Here is a 20,516-nt window from a genome sequence, read left to right as displayed (position 1 = left end):
AGTGACCCTATTGTTAATGGCCTGGGAGACTTTCAAGACGTTTAAAATGTATCGAGGGTGCTGACAAGACAGTGAAGACATTTGGATTTGAGTGCGGCGTCCCGCGTGTGTAGCAGTCTCCTTGACCCGCAGTGTAGGGGGCGGGGATAGGGGGATGACCCTGTGACCACCATCCTGGCAGGAAGGGCGAGGTCCTGAGGACTAAGAAATCTTGACTGGCTGGAAAGGCATATCCTGGAAGAAAAGGAATCTGCAGAATCTGAAGTGGGGGAAATGGGGGTGGGGAGAAATAGGGCAGAGTCAAGAACAACTTTGTGGTGTCAAGATTAGGTGCCTGGGCTGCTGCTTGAGGGGCTCTTGCTCTCGTTTCCGACTCTTTGCGACCCCCTGGACTATACTGTCTATGGAATTCTCCAGGCCAGAAGGGATAGGCTCCCACCCACCATCCCAGGGTAGCCTTTCCCTTCTCCAGGGGATCTTCCCAACCCAAGGCTCGAACCCAGGTTCCCCACATTGCCTGAGCCCGGGGTCGGGGGTGGGGTGGGGGGGAGGGGCGGTGATTCTTTACCAGCTGAGCCACAAAGTGAAAGTGAAAGTCGCTCAGTTGTGTCGACTCTTTGCGACCCCATGGACTATACAGTCCACGGAATTCTCCAGGCCAGAATACTGGAGTGGGTAGCCTATCCCTTCTCCAGGGGATGTTCCTAACCCAGGGATCGAACCAGGGGTCTCCTGCATTACAGGCGGATTCCTTACCAACTGAACTATGAGGGAAGCCACAATGAGCCTTAGCCTGAGACTACATTGGGTCTTTGTTTTCATATAATGGTATTCCTTTTCATAAAGACCAGTAGTTAGTGAAATGTGCGTGGGTTTTCATTTTTTCAAACATTTCTCATTGAACTCTCTACAGATCAAAAAATATTGCCCAGCTAAGGTGCTACCTAATATTGGGTGCTAAAGATAGACTCCTACAGTGAAACAGGTGCTGAATAAAAGGGTCTTGGGAGACCTGCCTATCAGCTCCATACCTTGGAAGAAATCTGTGACCGAGGCAGGCAACAAGCTAACAGAAATTCATATCCCCAGAACATTCTGATCAGAAGGAATTTCAAACCAGAAATGCTCATTTTACAAGTAAGGAAATAGCTCCCAAGTAAACTAGTAAATTAAATAATATCACTGTTTATGACCATGGATCTGCCTTCCAGTCAGTGAGGCAGAAATTTAAATATCCACACTATGTCAGGGATGACTACATTTTGAGGAAGGGGAAAAAAAACATGCAGTTTCTGAGAGCACCTTGGATAAAGTGATTAAGAGAAGTGTCCCTGAGGAGGTGATGCTGAAGTGGATCTGAAGGATGGAGCCAAGCAAAGGCTCAAACACAGGGCAGGCTTGGTGTGTTCCAGAAAAAGCAAGGCCATACTGGAGCAGAAGAGTAACAAGAAACAAGATGGGGCTTCCCTTGTGGCTCAGCTGGTAAAGAATCTGCCCGAAATGTGGGAGACCTGGGTTCAATCCCTGGGTTGGGAAGATCCCCTGGAAAAGGGAAAGGCTACCCACTCTAGTATTCTGGCTTGGAGAATTCCATGGACTGTATAGTCCATGGGATTGCAAAGAGTCAGACAGGACTGAGCAACTTTCACTTTCTGAAATGCAAAGATACCTTAACCTATGAGAAGAAACAACGTGGAAGAGGGAAGGGGGAGTGGCGGGTGCTGTAGGACTTTGAAGGTGAGAAAAGGATGTGGTCTTAACTCAGGACAGCCCTGGAAGTTCTGGGCAGAGAAGAGACATGATCTAACTTCAGTTTGAAAAGGGTCCCTTTGGCAGCTCTACTGAGAACAGAAACCAGAGCAAACGGAGGTGATTTGTGAGGTGACAACAATGGTCCAGGAGACAGGCAACGGTGGCTCAGTGTCCAGCAGGTGCCAATAACAGTGGTGGGAAGAGGCTGGGTATTTTGAAGATGTGCTGTGCTTAGTTGCTCAGTCGTGTCCGACTCTTTGCGACCCCATGGACTGTAGCCTGCCAGGCTCCTCTGTCCATGGGGATTCTCCAGGCAAGAATACTGGAAGGGGTTGCCATGCCCTCCTCCAGGGGATCTTCCCAACTCAGGAATCAAACCAAGGTCTCCCACATTGCAAGCAGATTCTTTACTGTCTGAGCCACTGACAGAAGCTATAGAATTTGGGGGTGGGTTGAATGTGGCATGTAAGAGAAACAGGGTAGTCATAGAAGGGGCGAGAGAGAATGAGATGGTTGGATGGTATCATTGACTCAGTGAACATGAGTTTGAGCAAACTGGGAGATAGTGAAGGACAGACACAGTCCATGGAGTCAAAAAGAGTTGGACACAACTGAGCGATTGAACAACGACAACAATAGATAAAGTTCAGAAAAGCTGTACACAATTATTAACTTTAATAGAACTATAAGCATTTGGAAAATATGATAGCCATGTTCCTGTGCCCCATTCAACCTCCATTTATGACCAATCCATGCCAAGAATGCCCTCTGCTTCCTCTTACACCCTTCCCTCCATTTCCTAGAAGCCTGCCTCACTGTGATCTGAGACAAAGCTCAATTCAATTCATCCAAAAAGTATCCATGTGCTGGGTCTGGAGGCGAGAGAAACCAAACCAGTTGTCAGCTATGGTTCTGCTCCTTGGGGAACTTCCAGGTTGAATGTGGGGGCAGACATATAAATTTCATTCTAATTCAATATATTTGGGGTTAGAGAGGTTTTAGTGCACAGAGATCAACAAGGGGAGGTTTTGTCCCAATTTACTCCAAGGCTAAAGATTCATTAACAGAAACCCATAAGAGGGTGAGAGAAGGCTTCCTGGAGGTGACATCTGACAGCAACAAGGGGGCAACCTGCCTTTAAATAGAGCTCTAAGACGTGGGTGTGCCTTTGTTAATGGCAGCGGAGTGACACTAGGGCATGGATTCATGCTTGCTGCTGGGGGCAAAATGCAACTGTTCAGTCAGAAAGCCTGAGCACTTTGCCTTGTGAAGTCCCCCCTTTAACTTTCAGGGCCAATTTATGTGTTCATTTCAACTGGGAACATTAATATCAATGATACTGAGCAGTTGTTATGCATCAGGTCTTGTGCAAAGAGTTTTACATGTTATCTTCCTGATCTTCCTAAACACTACATTTCACAGGTGAGAAAACTGAGATTCAGGGGAAGGGATTTGCTGAGAGTCAGCTGGCACTAAGCAACAGAGTAAGAATTTGAAACCTGGTCAGGTTCACTAACAAAAGGCCATGAATGCCTTTTCCCCTAAATAACACATGCTGTCATTATAGCTGTCTACCCCACCCCTCCCCACCCACCATAGACTTTAAATTCCTCCAAAGCAGAGGCCATGTTAATTCATCTTCTAAAACCCTCAACCTTCATCCCCTGGACCCACCCAGAACACTGGCGCCTGCAAAAGTGTACCGAATGAATGAATGAACAAATGAATGAATGAAGAACAAATAAATGAGTGGATGAATTCCAGTCTTACTAGTCAAACAGGTTGCCTCTTACCCCAGGGTGAAATTTCCCCGCTGCCCTGTAGGAAACAGACCAAATCTAAGTAATTTTCCAGGAGAAACATCAACAACCTCAGATATGAAGATGATACCACTCTAATGGCAGAAAGTTAAGAAGAGCTAAAGAGCCTATATTATGGCAGTGAAAGAGTGAAGTGGAAGCAGTGACAGATTTTATTTTCTTGGGCTCCAAAATCACTGTGGATGGTGACTGCAGTTATGAAATTAAAAGATGCTTGCTCCTTGAAAGGAAAGCCAAGACAAACCTAGACAGCGTATTAAAAAGCAGAGCACTCACTTTGCGACAAAGGTCCATATAGTCAAAGCTGTGGTTTTTCCAGTAGTCATGTATGGATGTGAGAGTTGGACCATAAAGACGGCTGAACACCAAAGAATTGATGCTTTTGAATTGTTGTGCTAGAGAAGATTCTTGAGAGTCCCTTAGACAGCAAGATCAAACCAGTCAATCCTAACGGAAATCAACACTGAATATTCTTTGGAAGGACTGATGCTGAAGCTGAAGCTACAATATTTGGCCACCTGATGCGAAGAGCCGACTCACTGGAAAAGGCCCTGATGCTGGGAAAGGTTGAGGGTAGGAGGAAAAGGGGATGTCAGAGGATGAGATGGTTGGATAGCATCACCGATTCAGTGAACATGAGTGAGCAAACTCGGGGAGATAGTGAAGGACAGGGAAGAGTGCCGTAACTGCACTTCATGGGGTCGCAAAGAGTCGGATAGGACTTTGTGACTGAACTACAACAAAGTAATTTTCAGCGCGCAAGAGAGAGACAGGCTCATTGCAAGGCGGGACTCCGGCTCCTCGGGACGGGGACTCGGCTCCTCAGGGCGGGACTCGGCTCCTCAGGGCGGGACTCTGCCTCCTCAGGACGGGCGGGGGCTGAGTGGGCGGTACCAAAGCGCTCCTCAAGGCGTGGGGTGGGTAGGCTGGGCCCGCGCGGGATAGTAGGGGCGGAGCCAGGGCTCCACCGCCGCCGCTCTATTGACCACGCCCGCCGCCACCCGGCAGTAGTTGTGAAGGTCAGCCCCGCCTCTTCCTCTTTCCCTCCGAGAAGGCAGCGGAGGCAGACTATACAGCCATGGTGAGTGTGGAAAATCGGCCGCCATCCGCGTACTGTGGGGCTCAGGGGCCGGGATGGAGAGCGTGTTGCGAGAGCTGAGAACCCATCTGCCAGCCTGACCTGTGGGACGCGTTGCGAAGTGGCCTAGCGCCACCTCAGTCTTCTCCCCACCTCAGGCCCGGGCCCCGAGAGGTACGCGCGCGCTCCCGGGGCCTCTGTTTGTCCGTCTGCGGAATGGGAGTAGGGGACCAGCCTCGCAGCAGGACTGGGCGAGGGCGCGTCTGCTGGGGTCTGGGTTGCCCTGCCCGAGGCGGGTAGTGCTGGGTCTCCAGAGCGCTCTTGGCCCAGGGCAAGGCGCTCGGCCTCGAGGGGCGGGCTGCGACGCAGGTAGAGGGGAGGTGTTTGACCCAGACCTTTGTCGGGCAGGCCAAGATTAAGGCTCGAGACCTTCGCGGCAAGAAGAAGGAGGAGCTGCTGAAACAGCTGGAGGACCTGAAGGTGGAGCTGTCCCAGCTGCGCGTGGCTAAAGTGACAGGCGGCGCGGCTTCCAAACTCTCCAAGATGTAAGTGAACTGGCGGCCAGAGTACAGGGACACACGTAGGGGACTTTCGAAGTGGGCTTAAGGAGTTGGCCGTGTAACTGCCCTTTCCATGGCTCCGTGGGTCAGAACGCGGCGCCGTTTCTATTCAGCCTCTTTAGGTGCCTTTCTCACGCCGAGGCGTGTGGTGACACGTTGCCTTTACCTGCTTTTGACCTGTGTTCCTTTTTCCTGGTGTAACGGCTTGACTATCTAGAGGAAGAATTAGGTGCCCCCGAAGTCCCGTTTTAATGCCTCCTTTGAGTGTCTAATTGACCCCATTCCTCTGTCTCCCACCAGCACTTGATGTTTTTCCTCAGCCTTTTTCACTTGGTTGAGGCATCCCTTGCACCCCTTATTTTAGTTGTAGTGTAACTTACTGGTGTATGGGGGGCAAGAATCAAAACTTTCTCAAGTTTTAACATCAAGTTTAACATAAGTTCCGAGTTAGTCAGCTGGGGCATAAATTCCACTTCTGCCACATTGTACCTGATGTGCAGGTTGGCACACCACCCATGTTTTTCCCCTTTGTTATAAGATGGGCCCCCAGTAATTTTCTTGTGGTGCATGCTGAATCAAGATGATGTTTACAGCCATTTACTGATCAGCTCTCATTCAGCATGAGGACATGTTTCACTTATCCCCAGCTTTTTCTTGTCTTCAGCCTTGTCCCCTCCCAGTGGCCCAGCTTGTGGCATGGTTCCCTCCAGTGAGCTTATTCAGATCCACATTGCTTAGGTCTTTTTTTGTAGCCCTTAGGATATATGGCCAGGGATGAAAGGTCTTTCCTTGTTGCCCTTCACTTCCCCTCATTAAGCCTCACTGAACACTTCACAGCTCTTCAAAAACACTGTTTGTGCCAGCTGCTTCATGTCCCCTTTCCTAGGATGCTCATGTATTGTTTCTCTTGCCTCCAGAACACCCTCTTGGGCTGGGTTAGGCACCTCCTGGGTGAATGTGGGTGAGCTGATGGGCAGTGCCCCTGCCCTGTGACATCTTGGTCAGGCCCTGAAATAGATACCTTGGGGAGTGCTGTGTGTCTTACACATCTTCATTGATTGTCTCTTGTTTTGTAGCCGAGTGGTTCGTAAATCCATCGCCCGTGTACTGACCGTCATTAACCAGACTCAGAAAGAGAACCTCAGGAAATTCTATAAGGTTAGTGGAGAAGGGATAACGGTGCTGGGCTACAGGGAGCAAAATTCCAGCTCTCCCTAGGCCCAAAAGGTGGTATGGTGAGCTCCCGCTGGGGTGCTTGGGACTGGCTTTCTAGAGCCTTCTAGCATATGGCATGCAGACAGCATGTGGCTGCAGTTGTCAAGGAATCAAAGGTGTGGGAGTCTGGATAGAGTTGGATTTTGAATAAAACCTCACCAGCTGGGTGAGTTTGGGGAGTCTATGAGGATTGACTCTTTAAATGTTTTACTTGTCTTGGTGTGTCAGTCACCACCAAGTATCTGGCATTCTCATTTTTCAGATGAGGACCTCAAGACTTGGGTTAAGTTGCCTGGCATCACTGACATGCAGTAAATGGAGTGATTGGGCTTAGATTCCAACCCATAGGGTGGGGGTGGATTGAGTGCTTCCGGGAGATTGCCACAGGTGCCTGTCCCTCACAGCCTAGAGTTTTTAACAACTGTTTTCTGGGGCTTGTGCCTAACACTAGTATTAAACTATGAAGCTGAACCAGTGAGAGATTTTATAGAATGCATCCGCACACATGGCTTCCCTGATAGCTCAGTAAAGAATCTGCCTGCAATGCAGGAGACCCTGGTTCAGTTCCTGGGTCCAGAAGATCAGCTAGAGAAGGGATAGGCTACCCACTCCAGTGTTCTTGGGCTCCCCTTGTGGCTTAGCTGGTAAAGAATCTGCCTGCAATGCAGGAGACCTGGGTTCGGAAGATCCCCTGGAGAAGGGACAGGCTACCCACTCCAGTATTCTGACCTGGAGAATTACATGAACTGTATAGTCCATGGGGTCGCCAAGAGTCGACACAACTGAGCAACTTTCACTTTCACTTCATGCACACATTTGGTTTACTACAAGGAAATGACTTGTTTGTGGAGGAGGTGCCCTCTGTCTCAAAGAGAGGATCCTGAGCAAGCAGAGCTAAAGATTTGGTTGAAGCTGCTGCCCTCAGGTGGGATTTCTTGGAGAAAGCCATATCCCTGCCTTTAAGGCCTTTCGGCTGATTAAAGCAGGCCCACCCAGATTACTCTATAATCTCTTAAAGATTACTGATTAGGGGGCTTTGACTGCAAAATGGCTTCACATCAACACCCAATTAGTGTTTGAATGACTGGAGGATTTGACATGTCAAAGTTGCCACTGTGTGCTGGGCTTGTTGCCATCCCTGGACATGTGTACGTTTGTGTGGGGGAGGTTTTCTGAGAATTGGGTCTGGAACGTTTATCAGGCTCTGAGGGAACCGTGTAGAGGTATGGCCTGGAAGAACTGCCTCCATGACCATCCAGTGAGTACACTCCACCATACAAGCCAGCCAGGGCTCCAGGAGGTAGAGATGAGGTCTCTGTATCAGCACTTTTTGATAAATTAACCTCTGGCCCCCTGTGCCTGTTACATGGTTATAAGCACTTACATGGTTATAGGGACTGGAAGATGTAAACAGCGTGTGTGGCTATGGCTACTTTCTTGGACAAGCAGAGCTCTAGGTGCTTAGCAGATTGAAAGCAGGAAGCCCTGACCTGTATCAGCGGTATGAGGGGTGTGGATGGGCAGACTTGCAGGTTTCCCCCAGAGCTTGCCCTCATCTCCTGTGGAGCTTTTTCCCTGCAGTTCTCTGCCCCAAGGCTGTTCATGTCCTGAAGCGCACACCCACCTGCCCTGTGCCTACCCCTCCAGGCTGTTGGCAGTTCCCAACCTGAGCTGTCACTCTGCAGGGCTTTCATGCCCACTCTGGTTTCTCGCTTTTGAGGCTGTTGTCAGTTGTGAGGTGAAGCCTTCCTCAGTCTCTTTCCTCCTCCACACCAGCACACCACTTGTTTTCTGGTGGGCTGGGACCTCCTTGAGCAGGGAGCAGGTCTCATTTGTGGCTAAGCCAGCACACAGGACAGCGCTTCCAATGAAAGAGGCCCCAAGGGGCCTTGGCAGAACAAAGGGGACCATCAGAGCTGCCTTCGCCTAGACTGACAGGGGAGGAAGTGGAGTGAGAGCAGAGATGGAGAGATGATCCATCTCCTGTTAAAGGCCCGAGAACAGGAGCCGAGGTGGGAACTTGGCCCCTCGTAGCAGGGCGGCCTTGGCCAAGCCAGCTCCTCCCCCGATGCGTGTGCTCAGTGCTGCTGTCACCACCGGCACCTGGCAGACATCTCCCCGACACACACTGCCCTCAGGTCACTTCTGGCACCTCAGTTCCAGCCTCCGGGGCTGCCTTAGCTATTGCAGTGCTCCTAAACCCTGGTCCTCAGGTTCCCCTTGCTTCTCCTCACCCAGGGCAAGAAGTACAAGCCCCTGGATCTGCGGCCCAAGAAAACACGTGCCATGCGCCGCCGACTCAACAAGCATGAAGAGAACCTGAAGACCAAGAAGCAGCAGCGGAAGGAGCGGCTTTACCCCCTCCGGAAGTATGCAGTCAAGGCTTGAGCATCCAGCTGTCAATAAAACAGACAGACCACTAGCTGGCATTGCTTTGTGTTTATAGGGGCTTCAGTTGTTGGGGAAGTGGCTATGGTTACCAGGTGCCCGATGGATTCCAGCAGGCTTGCTGCCCTGGCCATAGGGATCTGTTGGGTGCTCTGTTATGGTTATTTTGGGCCTGTGCCCCCTGGGCATGGAGAGGCAGGGGTGGAAGGTGTGAGAGCTGTAGATGGTGATGTTTGGTTTGAGCAAGTCAAGGTGATCTGTGGTGGACTTGACATTTTGTCTAATCAACAGCTCCAGACACTAAGAGTTTCCCATCTGGCATAAAGGCACAGGCATGGGCCACGTTCAGAACCCCCTGCCAAAAGCATAATATTGGGTTCTGGGGGTGCAGGCCTCCCCAGCAGACCTTCCCCTGCACCCTTGTTTGCTTCGGCCACGGACCTTACCTTCAGAGTCTCGGTGCACTTTCCTGTATTGCAGTCCCAGACTTTGACCTGGAAATAAAAAGGTGACGGGTAGGGAAGTCTTACAGGCTGGTGTCTTTGACAAAATTTTGTTGTCTGTGAGGTGTGTTTAACAAGGGCAGATAGGGAAGTGGGCATTTCTGGACCTGCTGAGGGCTCTGAGAGGGAAGGTGTGAGGTGGGAGTTGGCAGGAACGAAGGCCTGTAGGGGTTACCATGTGGGAGTAGCCAGCGCTGGCCAGCTGCTGCCCATCGGGGGAGAAGGCAATGCTCTTCACCCAGGTGATGTGGCCCTTGAGCTGGATGAGCAGGCTTCGGGTTGAGGGCTTCCAGATGTGAATGGTCTTGTCCCAGGAGCCAGATGCCTGGACAGCAGACAGCTCTAAGCATATAGGTTTGGGGACTGCATCCTCTGCCCCCCAAGTGGCCCATGACCCTCAGAATTGCAGTCGGCAGCCACCCCAGAACTCAGGCAGCCCAGCTCACCAGTAGGCCAGATGGTGAGTAGCACAGGCAGCTGATGTTCCCTCTGTGACCCTCCAGCTCCTGGTGGAAGATCCCAGGGGTCCCTGCCCGGAGGTCCCACATGCGGATGGTAGAATCCCAGGAGCCAGTGGCCTGCAGACAGCTGCCCTGAGTGTGGAGCCTGCTTCCTCAGCTGGCCACGCCCACAGGAAGCAGGCACCATGGCACCTGCAGAATCCCCACTTTATAGAGGGGACAGGCTCAGAAGAGCTAAATCAAGGTGTGGGATTTTAACCACTCTGGCCCAAGTGGGGAAGTGGAAATGGGGGTGGGCTCCCAGTTGCCTCCTCTTGGGGCGGGGGCAGAGATGGCTCACCAGGCAGTCTGAGCTGGGTGCAAAGTCACTGCTCTGGACAGAGTCTCGGTGTCCCACAAAGTGACGCAGCACCTGGCCTGACTGGAGGAGAGAGCCCTGAGCTTTGGAGAGCTCCACCTCGGATGGGTCAGACCCCGGGCCCTCTGCAAGCCTGGGTAGTGTCATGCTGCGTAGGGGTTGGGGGGGCTTCCAAGGCCTTGACAGAAGAGGGAGCACTTCATGGCAGAGGAGTTGGGATACAAGGGTGGGTGGGAGGGGACCTGGGGAGGTGGCTGCAGCTAGATGCAAGGAAGTAGAACACCAGGTGTGTGCAAGGGCAGTGGCGAAGATGGAACAACGTTTTCCGGTTGGGAAAGGGTAACCGTGTGGAGGGCCTCTCGGGATCCCAGGCCTCTCTGGCTGCCCCTCCACATACCTGCACCTCCCAAAGCATCACCCTCTTGTCCCAGCCACCCGAGGCCAGCTGCTTGGAGTCATGGCTGAAGCTGACGGTCTCCACACTCCGCTGGTGACCTGTAGACACCCGCCAAGTGTCGAGGAGAGGCGAGGTGGCACAGGACACGGCAAGGTCTGAACGGGAACCCAGGCCTGGCTGCTTGGCTCCCAGTCTTTCCCCCCAGCCCACTTACCCTTCAGGACCTGCAGACACTTGGCATCTGCAGCATCCCACAGACGGACGGTGTGGTCACAGGAGGTGCTGGCAAAGAGGCGGCCATCAGGGGAGAAGCGGCAGAACCTCACGGGGCCTGGGGCGGGTGGCCATGGTCAAGCAATGGGGCGCTACCCTCCACCTCCAGCCCTTGCAGTCTAAACCCCTGCTGATTTCTTCAGTTGCATTGCCTGCCTCCCTTCTCACTCCCTTCTAACTCTTATCCTCCAACCAGCTGGAAAATTCCTGGGCTTCCATGCCTTTGGTCTGAAATGGCAAACTTGGTTTGCCCATCTGGAAGATGAATAAATCAAATAAAAGCACCTCCTTTCAGCCCAGCCTAGGTTCTACATTATCGTCTTTGACTCCCCAGCCCCTGGACTTTGCCTAGTATAACATGAACCAGTTTGCCCTATAATTATCAGATTTCCCTTGTCTTTTTAATTATAATTTACTGAGTTCTTACTGGGAGCCAGGTGCTTTGCTTGCATTAATCTCATTCTATAGGATAGCAACTATTATCCCCATTCTAAAGAAACGAGGCACAGAGAAAGTGACAAGACTTGATTTCAATCACAGTCGAAAAAGTGGGTAAACATGAATATAAAGGACACTATGCCAAGTGAAGTCAGTCAGCAAAAAAAATATTGAAAGATTCCACTTACACCAGGTATTTAGTTAAACTGGAGACAGAAGGCAGAACAGGGGTTGCCAGGGGCTGAGGAAGGGAGAAATGAGTTCAAGGGGTACAGAGTTGCAGTTCTGCAAGATGAGAGTTCTGGAGACCAGTTGCACAACAAAGTGAACATAACACCATTGAACTGTACATTTAAAAATGACTGAAACTGGCTGACTTTATTTTTTGGGGCTCCAAAATCACTGCAGATGGTGACTGCAGCCGTGAAATTAAAAGACGCTTACTCCTTGGAAGGAAAGTTATGACCAACCTAGACAGCATATTAAAAAGCAGAGACTACTTTGCCAACAAAGGTCCGTCTAGTCAAGGCTATGGTTTTTCCAGTGGTCATGTATGGATGTGAGAGTTGGACTGTGAAGAAAGCTGAGCGCAGAAGAATTGATGCTTTTGAACGGTGGTGTTGGAGAAGACTCTGGAGAGTCACTTGGACTGCAAAGAGATCCAACCAGTCCATCCTAAAGGAGATCAGTCCTGGGTATTCATTGGACGGACTGATGTTGAAGCTGAAACTCCAATACTTTGGCCACCTGATGCGAAGAGCCGACTCACTGGAAAAGACCCTGATGCTGGGAAAGATTGAGGGCAGGAGCAGAAGGGGACGACAGAGGATGAGATGGCTGTGGCATAACCGACTCAATGGACATGGGTTTGGGTAGACTCCGGGAGTTAGTGATGAACAGGGAGGCCTGGCGTGCTGCGATTCATGGGGTCACAAAGAGTCGGACACGACTGAGCGACTGAACTGAAGGTGGTATTACCTAGATTTAGGTGGTAGGATTTGAGTCCAGGTCTGTCAAGAGTCAGGCTCAGGACCCAAGGGACCAGGTCCCATCTCCTTGCCCTCTTACCCCAGCCCTACCGGTGCTATCTTGCTGGGATGCCCAGCTCAAATGCTGGTAGACTGCGGAATGCAAAACAGGTCAATGGGCCTCAGTCTCCCCATCTGGGCTGAAGAGCCTCACCTTTGTGGCCACGCAGTCTCCACAGTAGCCTCCCGCTCTGGGTCTCCCAGCCATATACACAGCCATCCTCGGAGGCCGTGAGCAGCCTCTGGCCATCGGGAGAGAAGGCGGAAGAGTTGACCTGGAAGGAAAGTAAAAAAGGCCTATCCTGGGGCAAGAAATACTTTCTGCTCATGCCTAACTCCAGACTCCCGAGCCAGCCCTAAACACTGTCCCAAGAGCCTGGGGTTAGAGCTTGGACTTCAGGCCTCTCAACAACCAGAACCCAGGAACCACTCTGCAGTAGAGTCAAGACTTGGAGCCTTCTCTGCTGTCTTGTAAAACCAGAGCCTGAGGCTCAGCTAGCCTTCTTTAGAAGCCAAGATCCTGTTTTAGAACTGGAGTCCAGAACTAGCTTAAAATCTGCTCTATGCCCTGAGTTCCCTCTTAAGCCAGAGTCCAGAGAACACTGGAATCAGCCAGGAGTTTGAACCCTCTCTGGAACCAGAGCTTAGAATTCTGGACCCCATTCTGCAACTGGAGCTCAGGGAACACTCGAGCTCCCGAACCACACAGAACCAGAAACTACTCGAAAGCCAAGAAGCCCAAAGTCTGTCTGGGGAAAGGTCGACAGAACCTCACCTCCCCGCGGTGCCGGCCGAAGAATTTCACTCTCCCCACGGCCAGCTTCCCTCGGGGCCTGCTGTTCATGGGCCTGCGGCCGCCCGCCCTGGCGGGCTCCCTCCTAGGCGGGCGCTGGTCCGGCTTGCGGACCTGACTTAGGACAAGGTGGAGGGGAAGGGGGAAACTGTGTACAAGCGGTCTCCATGGCAATCGGGGCGGGGCGCGCAGCCGCTTTGGGGTCTCTGGGAAGCCATGAGAAGGGAGTCTGGGCGACTGTTCTCAGCCCGGGGGAAGTGGGACAGCAGCAGGCTGGACCGCGGATGGCTCCAAGAAGGAACTTCCCTGCCCTAACCGCTGGCAGTCGGACCTTGGGCAGCTCTGGCCGCGGAGGGGGATGGCGCCCGGCGGCCGCTAGAGGGCACGCCAGCACCACATCCCGCGTCAGCCTCTGCGGCTGCACTGAACCCAGGCACAGTGTGCTAAGGGCACATAGGCCTCTTGGAGAGGATCCTGTTTCCCCATCTGCCCAATGGGGAGTCCCATCCCTGCCCCTCAGGGATCCAGCATGACACAAGATAGGTGCCCATGAGGGCCCCACCCTGGACCAAAGACCCTTTTCCTCCAGGAGTGGCCAGTACCGGGGCTGAAATGCCCCCATGGAACCTCTGGAAACGATATGATATTTAGATATTCATCTAGGCCCTCCAGGATGTGGAGAGCCAGAGGCAGTATGCAAAGCACAGGACATTAAAAAGTGAAGTCTCTGATAACATTCCCAGCAGCACGAAGTGTTCCATCTGAGGACGTGGAGGGAGGCCCCAGGAGTTGTCAAGATCCTTGTTGGATAGCTCAGCTGAAACCAGAAAGAACAGGACTTGGTTTCAATGTGCATTTTTCAGATGAGGAAACTGAGGCTGCAGGAGGTGGGGGGACTTGCTCAAGGTCACTCAGCCAATAGGAAAGGAATTGGGACCTCATCCCATGTCTCTCTGACCCTGAGGCCTATATTAGGACCACCTGCCATGAACTCCAGGGGCCTCACAGCAGATGAAGCATCTGACTCCTGGTACATCTGGGAAAACTGGCCCTGGGGGGACAAACTTGGTCCAGTCATCCAGCATTTCCATGGCAGAGCTGGGGGCAGAACCCAGCCCTCTCCCCACGGTTGGACAGGGGTGGGACTAAGATACCCCACTCTCCCACTTTCCAGTGTATTCCAGGCTCCCTGAGGGTGAGGCTGGGGCAGCTGGGCTTTGAGAGTTTCAAACTCAAGTGAAGTGTTCCCAGTGGTGATTCACACCCCTCCCCCCAGACCTCTTTGCCAGAAATTCTTCTCACGGAGATCTGCTGTTCTCCTGCTCTATTTTAGGTCTTAGACAGTCAGGCGGACAAGGGGGCAACAATGGTGGCTTTGGGGCTACCCCACCCCCACTCTAACTCCCAAAGGACCCAGGTCAGTGAATTGGCTCCCCAGGGATCCATCTGGGCCCATAGGGCCACCTCTGCCCCAGCCCCGCCCCAGCTCCAGACTTGGGTCCTGAACACGGCGCCCCCATCACTGACTCCCCGGACCCTCTCCTCCCTCTCTCTGCTTAGGCACCCTGCAGCCCATGCTGCAGCCACCGAGTTGCTCCTGCTTTACCTGAAGTGCCCAGAACCACACGTTCCTGAGCTCAGCCCGTCACTCCCAGAGCTCTCTGGATAGACCTTGTCCACCAGGCCCCACAACCACTCACCCTGTAGCAGTGTGGCTGGGGTTAAAACATTTCTGCTTAACCCAGGAGTCTGTGGTTGGAATCACCCACAGTGAATTCCAGGGCCCTTGGACCAAGCATCGTGTTCACCTCTCCTGCTTCATTCTGCCCCTGTTCCCCAGCCCCCTGCCCCATCTAACTCCCTGAACTTATCCACAAGGGGCCCTTCTCCTTCCCTACATCCCACCCTAGGCCTGTGCACACGGGGTTTCCCACCCTCTTGGCCTGATGCTTACCTTGGGATCATTGCTTCCCCTGGATGGACATCCTTTGCCCAGCTCCCAGATTAAGTCAGAGCTCCTGCCCCAAAGATGGGGCACTAAAGCCATGATTCTGGGTTAAATCCAGGTTCTGCCAGCTACTAACTCTGCAACCTTGAGTAAGCTAACTGGTCACTTGGTGCCTTGGTTTCCTCATCTGTAAAATGGGAGTGCTGACAGTGGTTGCCTTGTCGGGAGTTGGTGACACGGTACCTGTTAAGGGTGCCTGGTGTGCAGAAAGTGCTCAGAGAAGGGGAGGGGGTCTTGATATCCATCTTTGTCACTTTAGCTTCAGATGCTTTAGGCTAAAGCTCCAAATGCCCTTTGTCAGGCTCCCAATGCCCTCAGTCATCACCTGAAGGGCCCACAGCCCAGGTACACCTCATGATGTAGGGGAGACCTTGTAATCAGGAGCTGTCTGGCTTCATGTGCAGCAGGGTCTGAAGGTATGGCAAACCCTGGGTTTGGGCAGGGGCTGAACCTGCAGATGTGGTCTGCAGCATGGGAAAGGAGCAGGCATGAGTGGGTCACAGTTACGGTAGCAGCAGAAGTATTTCACTGGCTCAGTGGCATTGAGTCACTCAGAATCTAGCCTCTCCAGGAGAGTCTTGGGGGACATTTTCCACCCCTTGACTGTCTCTTTCTTCTCCTAGAGCCTGCCATGTTCTCTCCTCCCTCAGCCCCAACTGCCTGGGGCGGGGGCTCTGTGCTGAGCTTCCCCACTTTCACTCCATCTCCTAAAAATAACCCACGGTTCTGGGACCAGATTTACTTCTCTTCATTTCCTCCAAGCACCTGCCTTTCCAGGCTCCTTAGTTCCTTCTGAAACTGCTGTAGATACCCAGTCATTTAAAGAGAAAACTGGAGATTCCGGAAGGAAAATGACTTGCTCAAGATCACACAGCTGGAGAGTAGTAGAGCTGACATTCAAACCCATGTCCAATAGCTCCTAAGCCCCCAGCTCATTTCTGGCACCAGACACTCTTTCAATAAAGTTTGGGGAGCTGCGGGTATGAGCCTCTGCCCCAACACCCAGCCCTCACCCCCTGCGAATGAGATCCCACTATCCTGCAGGACAGCCTCTCCCATCATGCTGTCAGAAAGTCCTCAGTGAGGCAGAATCTGCCTTGCACCGTCTAACGGAGTGGAAGATAGGCCCCGGCTGCACCTCTGCATTTCTCCTCCCGGGGACGCATCCAGCGCTGCTGGTGTTGTAGTTCTGGGAGGCTGGAAACAACCTGAAGAGCCATCTGACAAAACACTCAGCAAAAAATCAACATGGCAGAAGGCACCACAAGGAGGACCCCCTCATGTAAAAATCGACACACCAGAGGCTGCCTTCTGTTTCTCAGGCACACATCCATGTGCACTGAAACTACAAAGAAAAGCGGAGTAGGGAACTCCTAGCCCTCCAGAGGGGTTGACTGGAGAGAAGAGGGGAGGGACTCAGCTGCCCTGGAGAACACTTGCTCCTGTAATATCTGGGACTGAAGCCGGGCAGTGGGCACCCAGGTGTCATTTGGATTATTCTTTAATAACTGGCTCTGCCTATTTGACCCTGCCCACCTTTCCTGGCTTCCCTGGTGGCTCAGTGGTGAGGAATCTGTCTGCCAATACCAGAGATGTTGGGGTTTTGATCCCTGGGTCAGGAAGATCCCATGGAGAAGGAAATAGCAACCCACTTCAGTATTCTTGCCTGGGAAATCCCATAGACAGAGGAGCATGGTGGGCTGTAGTCCATGGGGTCGCAGAGTCAGACACAACTTAGAGACTAAACAACAACCACCACCTCTCCTGGCTTCTCCCGGCTTCCTCACCTTCTCCCTCACTTCGTGTCCCCATCACCCCCAGTCCTGAGCAGTTTGGTGGATTATGCGGTGTCAGGGCTACTATGAACTTTCAGAAAGTGCCCCAGCAAGCAGAGAAAACTTCTGTAGCAGAAGAGCAGGCAGGAGAGAGAGGTGGAGAGTCAGATGCCCTGCTTCCTGCCAGCTTTCCAGCTCCTAGCTCTAGTCTCGAGGCTGCCTTGTCCTAAAATACACCTGTTTCCTTAAAATACGTTCCTTTTTTTTTTTTTTTTTTGCTGAGTGAGCTCCAGTGTGGTTTAGGTTATTTGCCACCTGAAGGGCTTTGATTAAAATATCTCTGGAATTTTCACAGCTGGTCCCCCATGTTATGCCTTTGGGACCTCCTTTCTGGGATTCCCTTGCACACGGGGATCATCTAGGGGTGATCAACACCTCCAGTCTCAGTCCTTTCCCCACAACCTGGACCACCCTTGCTGGAATGCACCATACTCGTCATTGTCCCTCCTAAAGTGTGAAGGCCAGAACAGGAAACATGCTCTTTGGAGGGACTGACAAGTGCCAAGTTGAAATATACTGTCATCTCCAGTTTTCTCAAACCCTCGTAGTGCAGTCTGCCTTACTAGAATCACTTGTTTTCAACAGCTGCACGAATCTGGTGACTCACTGCGTTTGCAGGGGGAGCTTTTTCCCATGAACTACTCTCCAGTCAACTCTCCCTCCCTGATCCGCTACTTACACAATGGATTCTTCGGAAACACGAAAGACCTTACGTTATGCTGGCTAAATGTCATCTTTCTGGATCTCATCCAGCAGTCTGGTCTTGAAAGCATTGTAAGTCTGGCTGCCACTGCACAGAGCATTAATTCTGCCACTGTGGTGCAGCTATGAGCTTTATGAGTAGGCCTTCTGTGTTCTGAGTCCAAACTGTGAACATGATGGTCAGCGAGATAAGGATAAGGACAGAGCCCCGTGGTCTACCGCTGGATTCTCACTTTTCTGGCACCCATCCACACCCATCACTAACGGGGGAGAACCCGCTTTCCTTAGTGGGAGATTTGAGTAGAGAGGGGAACTATGTGATCCTACCTCTACCAAAGGTCTCTGGTTGTAAATAACAAGAACCATCGACTACCAAAAGGGACCATAGGAGAAGGGGATGAATGGCAAGGTTGGGGGGAGTGGTAAATCAGAGGGAAAGGATAGGAACCAGGGCCAAGAATTCAGGGTGAAGCCTGGATGCTTCCAGGTCTTTGGAGAGAGTGACTGACCCAGCTGGCATCATGTGCCCACGCCTCAGCCAGTGCGGGACATCTTGATCGTCAATCCCCACAAGATCTGGACTTCCATCCCCACCTCCACCCTTGCCTGTTAAACAGTTGGGGGGTCTCCAGGTTAGTTTAAAACCAGCTATGCACCTATAGGCTCAGGGGTCAGACAGCTGCTTTCAAATCTGACTTCACGACCTACCCGCTGTGACCTCAGGCAAGTTAACTAATGGCTCAGTGTTTCCTTTTCCCCATATTTACAAGGAGGATGGCTAATACTGCTCTTGTAGGTTTGCTTTGAGGCACACCCTCTGCATGTATTGCATGTGTTTGTGTTAATACATGCAAAGTGCTCGGGATAGCTTCTTGTGTATAGTAAGTGCTCTGAGCTGGTCAGCTGTGTTGCTAAAGCAGTACTGCATCATGAGTCCACATTTTCCCACTGTAGTCCCAAAGACATGTGATGAGCTGTCAGGCCTTACAGAAACCCAGGTGTATCTGGATTGGGTTATTAAAGCATCCTGTTATTAAAGCAGAGAGCCAAGAGCAATTTGATTGAATTCCCGGTGACCCTTGCTGGCATTTCTGGTCACACTTCCTTTTCTGAGCCCCCTCAAAGCACTACCAAATGATCTGTCCAGAAGTGCTTGGCAATTAATGACGGGCTAACTGGCCTGTGATTGGGGACTCACCCTTCCTAGAAAAGTGAGATGATGGTGCTTTCTTTTTCCTGACTTCTGGCCCCTATAGAGTCAGTCACACCTTCCACTGGGGCTCTCTTGGGGTAGTTTGCTAGACCTAGAGACTTGGTCTTATTTATTTACTTTGTAATATTTTTAGTGTGGTTTTTCTAAGACTTTTTCCATTTGGGTAGCAATGTGACCCAGGCGCCAGAAGGAACCCGAGAATCTCAGGGGGCCTGACCACCACCCACTGGCCCCAGTGTGGGCTGTGACCTCATGCCTGCGTTCCAAGCTCTCAGGTTCAAGGACGCTTACCCACAGGCCCTGTGGGCCTCTCCCTCATTCCAGTGACTCTCACAGAGAGGGAGAAACCTCTGGGGCCCTGGGACGAGCCCCAGGGAGGTCTCGAACTCACCAGCCTCCTGATGCCAGACCCAGACAAGGACGGAATGTAGCCGGCAGGGCCTCCGTGACAAGCCCTTCTGGCTTGTGGCGTCTGGGCCACAGCCCAGCCAAAGAACAGTTTTATGGTATTTCATTTTTTTTAATTTCTTTTTCTTTTCTCTTTTAATTCTTAAAACATCCTGGACACCACAGTGTTAAAAGGACTGGCCTGAGGACAGGACGGCCACTCATTGTCCCGAGCCCCCGGTGTCGCAGCCGCGGCTACTCCTCGGCTGAGGCCCGCGCTTGCACTTATGCCGGTTTGGGGTGGCACGTGGTTCCACCACAACTTCAGGGTTGTTGCTGAGGTGGAGGGACAGGCCCAGGTCATGAGGCAGGCACAGGACACCGAAGCTGGGTCTGACTTCTCTGCGCCTTTGCTGGGCCTTGTTACATCTCTAAGCAGCTTTATTCCTAGCACACGAACCAATGTTTTTAATTTTTAAAAATGCTTTAAAATACATGCTGACTGCAAAATATGGGTATGTATATATGTATATGTATAAGACATAAGCGTCCGCTTACTACCCACTGCCCCCAGCCTCACTCCTTACAGGGACTGGTTGTGAACAGTTTAGGGGTCGGTGTCCTTCTAGTGACTTCTCCTCTGAACCCTATTTTCCCTTTGTAAAGTGTAAACAGTGATGCTTGGTCCAAGGGGCTCTGTGAAGGGAGGTGTTGCTCAGTCCAAAGAGGCAAAGTAAACAGAGTGCCTGGCCTGGATCTCAAATATAATAGGTGCGCAGGAAATGGCTGCTTATTTTTCAGTGGTTACCAATAACTCCTTGTGTGATTGTGCCCCTTCAAGCCTCAGTCACCCCCCTCGGTCTCCCCAGCTTGCAGCCCGGGGTCAAACCCCATTTACTGCCCTCTCACTGGATCCAGAAGAAATTAGTTCTGTCCCAAAAAATCAGGGGAGATGTAGAGGAAGGGATGAAACTCCCAGAACCTGGGACTTGCCTGGTGGTCCAGTGGCTAAGACTCTGTGCTTCTAATGCAGGAAGCGCAGGTTCAATCCCTGGACAGGGAACTAGATCCCACGTGCCTCAACTAAGAGTTCACTTGCCACAACTAAGATCCAGAGTAACCAAAATAATAAATAAATATTTAAAAAAAAAAAAAAAGAAACTCCCAGAACTTAATGGCCTCCTTGGGGTGACTGATCTCACTCCATCTTCAGCATGGGGTACAATCCCATTTTTTGCAGGCAAGGAGACCAGGGTTGGAGTGTGGAAGTGACTTAGTCAAGACCACCTGACTAGTGGGCACAAGAG

The 20,516-nt window shown here is 51.8% G+C and overlaps 2 protein-coding genes across 2 annotated transcripts; one reads left to right on the top strand and one right to left on the bottom strand.

Moving 5' to 3' along the window:
- Positions 1–4,497: 4,497 nt before the first annotated feature.
- RPL35 (ribosomal protein L35) lies at positions 4,498–8,847 on the top strand. Its single transcript, XM_006049279.3, has 4 exons — positions 4,498–4,653; positions 5,059–5,195; positions 6,287–6,368; positions 8,664–8,847. Exons 1-4 carry the CDS (start codon positions 4,651–4,653, stop codon positions 8,811–8,813), a joined length of 372 nt encoding a protein of 123 aa, XP_006049341.1. The 5' UTR covers positions 4,498–4,650; the 3' UTR covers positions 8,814–8,847.
- A 246-nt stretch (positions 8,848–9,093) lies between these two features.
- On the bottom strand, positions 9,094–13,177 carry WDR38 (WD repeat domain 38). The gene is made up of 9 exons (XM_025261658.2): positions 13,047–13,177; positions 12,426–12,546; positions 10,747–10,863; positions 10,533–10,630; positions 10,118–10,198; positions 9,763–9,894; positions 9,492–9,641; positions 9,260–9,307; positions 9,094–9,168 (listed from the first exon to the last, which is right to left on the bottom strand). Exons 1-9 carry the CDS (start codon positions 13,113–13,115, stop codon positions 9,094–9,096), a joined length of 891 nt encoding a protein of 296 aa, XP_025117443.1. The 5' UTR covers positions 13,116–13,177.
- Positions 13,178–20,516: the final 7,339 nt, after the last annotated feature.

This window comes from Bubalus bubalis, chromosome 12 (assembly GCF_019923935.1).
Source record: "Bubalus bubalis isolate 160015118507 breed Murrah chromosome 12, NDDB_SH_1, whole genome shotgun sequence".
In the NCBI taxonomy this organism is placed as follows: domain Eukaryota; kingdom Metazoa; phylum Chordata; class Mammalia; order Artiodactyla; family Bovidae; genus Bubalus; species Bubalus bubalis.
Note: the sequence above shows the minus strand (reverse complement) of the source record. Positions and strands in the feature narration are given on the sequence as shown.